This window comes from Puntigrus tetrazona, chromosome 16, assembly GCF_018831695.1.
Source record: "Puntigrus tetrazona isolate hp1 chromosome 16, ASM1883169v1, whole genome shotgun sequence".
Lineage (NCBI taxonomy): Eukaryota > Metazoa > Chordata > Actinopteri > Cypriniformes > Cyprinidae > Puntigrus > Puntigrus tetrazona.
Genome location: NC_056714.1, coordinates 27,430,445 through 27,435,444, shown reverse-complemented (window position 1 = coordinate 27,435,444; position 5,000 = coordinate 27,430,445). Strand labels below are relative to the sequence as shown.

Genomic DNA, 5,000 nt, shown 5'->3' with positions numbered 1-5,000 from the left:
AGCTTCTCCACTTCCTCCCGCAGCTCTCTGATGATGCGGGCGTTGGGATCCTCGTTTACCACAGCGTGGTTGACGATTCTCTTGGCTCGATCGGCGTAGCGCAGCGTCGACAGCGTCTCCTCGTAGTTGTCAGCGGCCGGGCTGATGGTAGCGATCATGGCCGTCTTACTGTTGCCTCCCAGATTGTCCTGCAGAAGCAGAGGAAAAGAGTTTGATTCCGTTGGACGCTTAAACAGTGTTCACTGAGCTCTGAGGATCATCCTCACCTTCAGCAGCCACGTCAAAACTGAGTCTCTGTACGGCACAAACTTGCTCTTGCCTTTTCCTGCCGACTGATCGGCGAGAGCCGAGATCACACAGCCCAGCGTCGTCAGAGACCTGGAGACATACGAGAAAGACGGGCGTCAGAAAACACTGCACAAACAACAGAAAACAACACACGAAAAACAGAAAACAACACACGAAAAACAGAAAACAACACACGAACAACAGAAAACAACCCACGAACAACAGAAAACAACCCACGAACAACAGAAAACAACACACGAGCAACAGAAAACAACACACGAACAACAGAAAACAACACACGAACAACAGAAAACAACACACGAACAACAGAAAACAACACACGAGCAACAGAAAACAACACACGAACAACAGAAAACAACACACGAACAACAGAAAACAACCCACAAGCAACAGAAAACAACACACGGACAACAGAAAACAACCCACGAACAGCAGAAAACAACCCACAAGCAACAGAAAACAACACACGAACAACAGAAAACAACCCACAAGCAACAGAAAACAACACACGGACAACAGAAAACAACACACGGACAGCAGAAAACAACACACGGACAGGAGAAAACAACACGAACAACAGAAAACAACACACGAACAACAGAAAACAACCCACAAGCAACAGAAAACAACACACGAACAACAGAAAACAACACACGAACAACAGAAAACAACACACGGACAGCAGAAAACAACACGAACAACAGAAAACAACACACGAACAACAGAAAACAACCCACAAGCAACAGAAAACAACACACGAACAACAGAAAACAACACACGAACAACAGAAAACAACACGAACAACAGAAAACAACACACGAACAACAGAAAACAACACACAAGCAACAGAAAACAACACACGAACAACAGAAAACAACACACGGACAGCAGAAAAGAACACACGAACAACAAAAAACAACACACGAACAGCAGAAAACAACACACGAACAACAGAAAACAACACACAAGCAACAGAAAACAACACACGAACAACAGAAAACAACACACGAACAACAGAAAACAACACACGGACAGCAGAAAACAACACACGGACAGCAGAAAACAACACACGAACAACAGAAAACAACACGAACAACAGAAAACAACACACGGACAGCAGAAAAGAACACACGGACAACAGAAAACAACACACGAACAACAAAAAACAACACACGAACAGCAGAAAACAACACACGAACAACAGAAAACAACACACGAACAACAGAAAACAACCCACAAGCAACAGAAAACAACACACGAACAACAGAAAACAACACACGAACAACAGAAAACAACACACGAACAACAGAAAACAACACACGGACAGCAGAAAACAACACACGGACAGCAGAAAACAACAAGAACAACAGAAAACAACACACAAGCAACAGAAAACAACACACGAACAACAGAAAACAACAGAAAACAACACACGAGCAACAGAAAACAACACACGAACAACAGAAAACAACACACGAACAACAAAAAACAACACACGAACAGCAGAAAACAACACACAAGCAACAGAAAACAACACACGAACAACAGAAAACAACACACGAACAACAGAAAACAACACACGAACAACAGAAAACAACCCACAAGCAACAGAAAACAACACACGAACAACAGAAAACAACACACGAACAACAGAAAACAACACACGAACAACAGAAAACAACACACAAGCAACAGAAAACAACACACGAACAACAGAAAACAAACACACGAACAACAGAAAACAACACACGAACAACAGAAAACAACACACAAACAGCAGAAAACAACACACGTACAACAGAAAACAACACACGAACAACAGAAAACAACACACGAACAACAGAAAACAACACACAAGCAACAGAAAACAACACACAAACAACAGAAAACAACACACGAGCAACAGAAAACAACACACAAACAACAGAAAACAACACACGAACAACAGAAAACAACACACGAACAACAGAAAACAACACACGAACAACAGAAAACAACACACAAGCAACAGAAAACAACACACGAACAACAGAAAACAACACACGAACAACAGAAAACAACACACGAACAACAGAAAACAACACACGGACAGCAGAAAACAACACACGGACAGCAGAAAACAACACACAAACAGCAGAAAACAACACACGTACAACAGAAAACAACACACGAACAACAGAAAACAACACACAAGCAACAGAAAACAACACACGAGCAACAGAAAACAACACACAAACAACAGAAAACAACACACGAACAACAGAAAACAACACACGGGCAACAGAAAACAACACACAAACAACAGAAAACAACACACGAGCAACAGAAAACAACACACAAACAACAGAAAACAACACACGAACAACAGAAAACAACACACGGGCAACAGAAAACAACACACGGACAACAGAAAACAACACACGAACAACAGAAAACAACACACGAGCAACAGAAAACAACACACGAACAACAGAAAACAACACACAAGCAACAGAAAACAACACACGAACAACAGAAAACAACACACGAACAGCAGAAAACAACACACAAACAGCAGAAAACAACACACGGACAGCAGAAAACAACACACGAACAACAGAAAACAACAAACAAACAACAGAAAACAACACAAGAACAGCAGAAAACACCAAAGAGACATCATTAAACAACACCCAAACCAGAGTGACTATGGCGACCGGCTGAAGTCTTACTTGTTGATGTTGCTGCCCTCCTTCAGTCTCTCTCCAGCAGCTCCAGTCTTAGACACACGTTCACTCCCGGCCAGATCAACCAGACTGATCTTACTCACTTTCTCACCAGAATTCTGCATTCACACACACACACACACACACACACACACAGAAGAAAATATAAAAAACAACATCCTGATTCTGCACCCCGAAATGAACTGTGAATAAAAACTTGAATAGCAACTGCATATAAAGTTATTCCACTGTTTAAATCAGATTGAAGAATTATAGTCTGATGTAAGTGACAAGAAAAATGGATACAAACCTGACTAATTAAGAAATTACATCCACTGTGACTTTTGCTATAAATAAATATAATCTTTTTTTTAACATATCTGTGTGCATTTATATATATATACAAACAAAAATGTATTTTGGATGCAATTAAACATAAACAAATATGCAAATATATAATATTTGAATATATATTTTTAACGAAAACAAATATTTTTATACTGTTTTAAATTAAACTAAATAATAAACATATAAAAACTGAATTAATGTAATGTGTATTAATAAATGTGTATATGTATATATATATATATATATATATATATATATATATATATATATATATATGTGTGTGTGTGTGTGTGTGTGTGTGCATACACACATATGCTAGAAATACCGTAAATATTGCAATAAAAATATAACAAAAATATAAACATAAAAATTATGTAAAAATGTATTGATTGCAAAAAAATACTACTAATTAACTATTAATAAATTCCCAAAAATATGATTGAAGTACATGGTCTTCTGACAAAAAATGCATCAGAATTGTTGCCAAACACACAGCATGCCGGAAACATATTAATCATCACAATGAATCTGAAAATGGTAAGTATTTGAGTCTTACCCCAGAGCGCAGGTCGTAGAGCGTCTGCGTGACGATGACGCTGAAGACGGCGTGAGACCGGCTGCTCTCCTCGTTCATGTTCGTAGCAGCCACTGTGCGTGATTTATTCCCCTCCGACATCAGAGACTCGATGTCCTGCAAACCAGAGACACGCAATGAGCAAACGCCTTCCTGATGAGTCTGTAAACACCTGCCGGTCTGAACCACACAGAAACACTGAGAAACATCTCAAACAAAGCTTTGTGTTCACCTCGAAGCTCATCACGGCCAGCTGAGACAGACCGTCCACATACGGACCCAGCACTTTATGCTCTCTGACCTTCAGAGACTGTCTGCTTCTGTAGAGAGAGAGAGAAGAGAGAGAGGAAACAGTGTCTTCAGGTCGTCGTTCACGTTTCCTTTTGTTTGGAAAAAAAACAAAACATAACATTGCAAGATACAAACCTATCATTCTGAGATACATACATTTAAAATGTAATATTTTGACCCTTTTTTTCAAACAATTACAATTCTGTTACTTTAAAAATTCTTCTCACAATTCTGACATTTCAGAAAAAAATTAATAAAATAAATAAATAAATAAATAATAATTCAAAAAAGAAAAACAATTCGGAGAAAAAGTCAAACGTGCAAAAAACAATTAAATCAGAATTCCTTAATGAAGTTAATAGTGGCGGGTTTTTTTATATCAAAATTCAAACAATGTCTCGTTTTGAAGTTTTATATCTCACAAATCTAACTGTGATAAATGTGACTATATTTGTAGAAACAGCTGAAACAGTTTTTCTCTCACGCCAAAGATCATTAGGCTATTATGCAAAGATCATGTTTCATGAAGGTATTTCCTAGCGTAAAAATATCAAAAGTTGATTTCTGATTAGTAAAACGCATCGCTAAGAACTTCATTCGGACAACTTTAAAGGCCATTTTCTCAATACTCGGATTTTTCTGCTCCCTCAGATGTTCAAACAGGCCAAATATGGTCTAACGCTAAGCATCCTACACATCAGTGGATCGGTTTTAGATGATGCATGAATCTCAATTCTCCAAAAAAACGACCCTGACGACGGCTCCATGGAGTT

The 5,000-nt window shown here is 38.7% G+C and overlaps 1 protein-coding gene across 6 annotated transcripts in view; it reads right to left on the bottom strand.

Moving 5' to 3' along the window:
* The window catches only part of kif13a (kinesin family member 13A), a 54,976-nt gene that overhangs the window by 27,608 nt on the left and 22,368 nt on the right, over positions 1 to 5,000 (bottom strand). For all 6 annotated transcript variants that reach the window (XM_043260377.1, XM_043260378.1, XM_043260379.1 and 3 more), the window contains 5 exons: positions 4,169 to 4,256; positions 3,919 to 4,053; positions 3,021 to 3,133; positions 267 to 378; positions 1 to 188 (listed from right to left, as the gene is read on the bottom strand). The exon at positions 1 to 188 is cut by the window's left edge and continues 25 nt beyond it. In XM_043260377.1, the coding sequence (XP_043116312.1) occupies positions 1 to 188; positions 267 to 378; positions 3,021 to 3,133; positions 3,919 to 4,053; positions 4,169 to 4,256 (636 nt within the window). The remainder of the gene's footprint in view (positions 189 to 266; positions 379 to 3,020; positions 3,134 to 3,918; positions 4,054 to 4,168; positions 4,257 to 5,000) is intronic.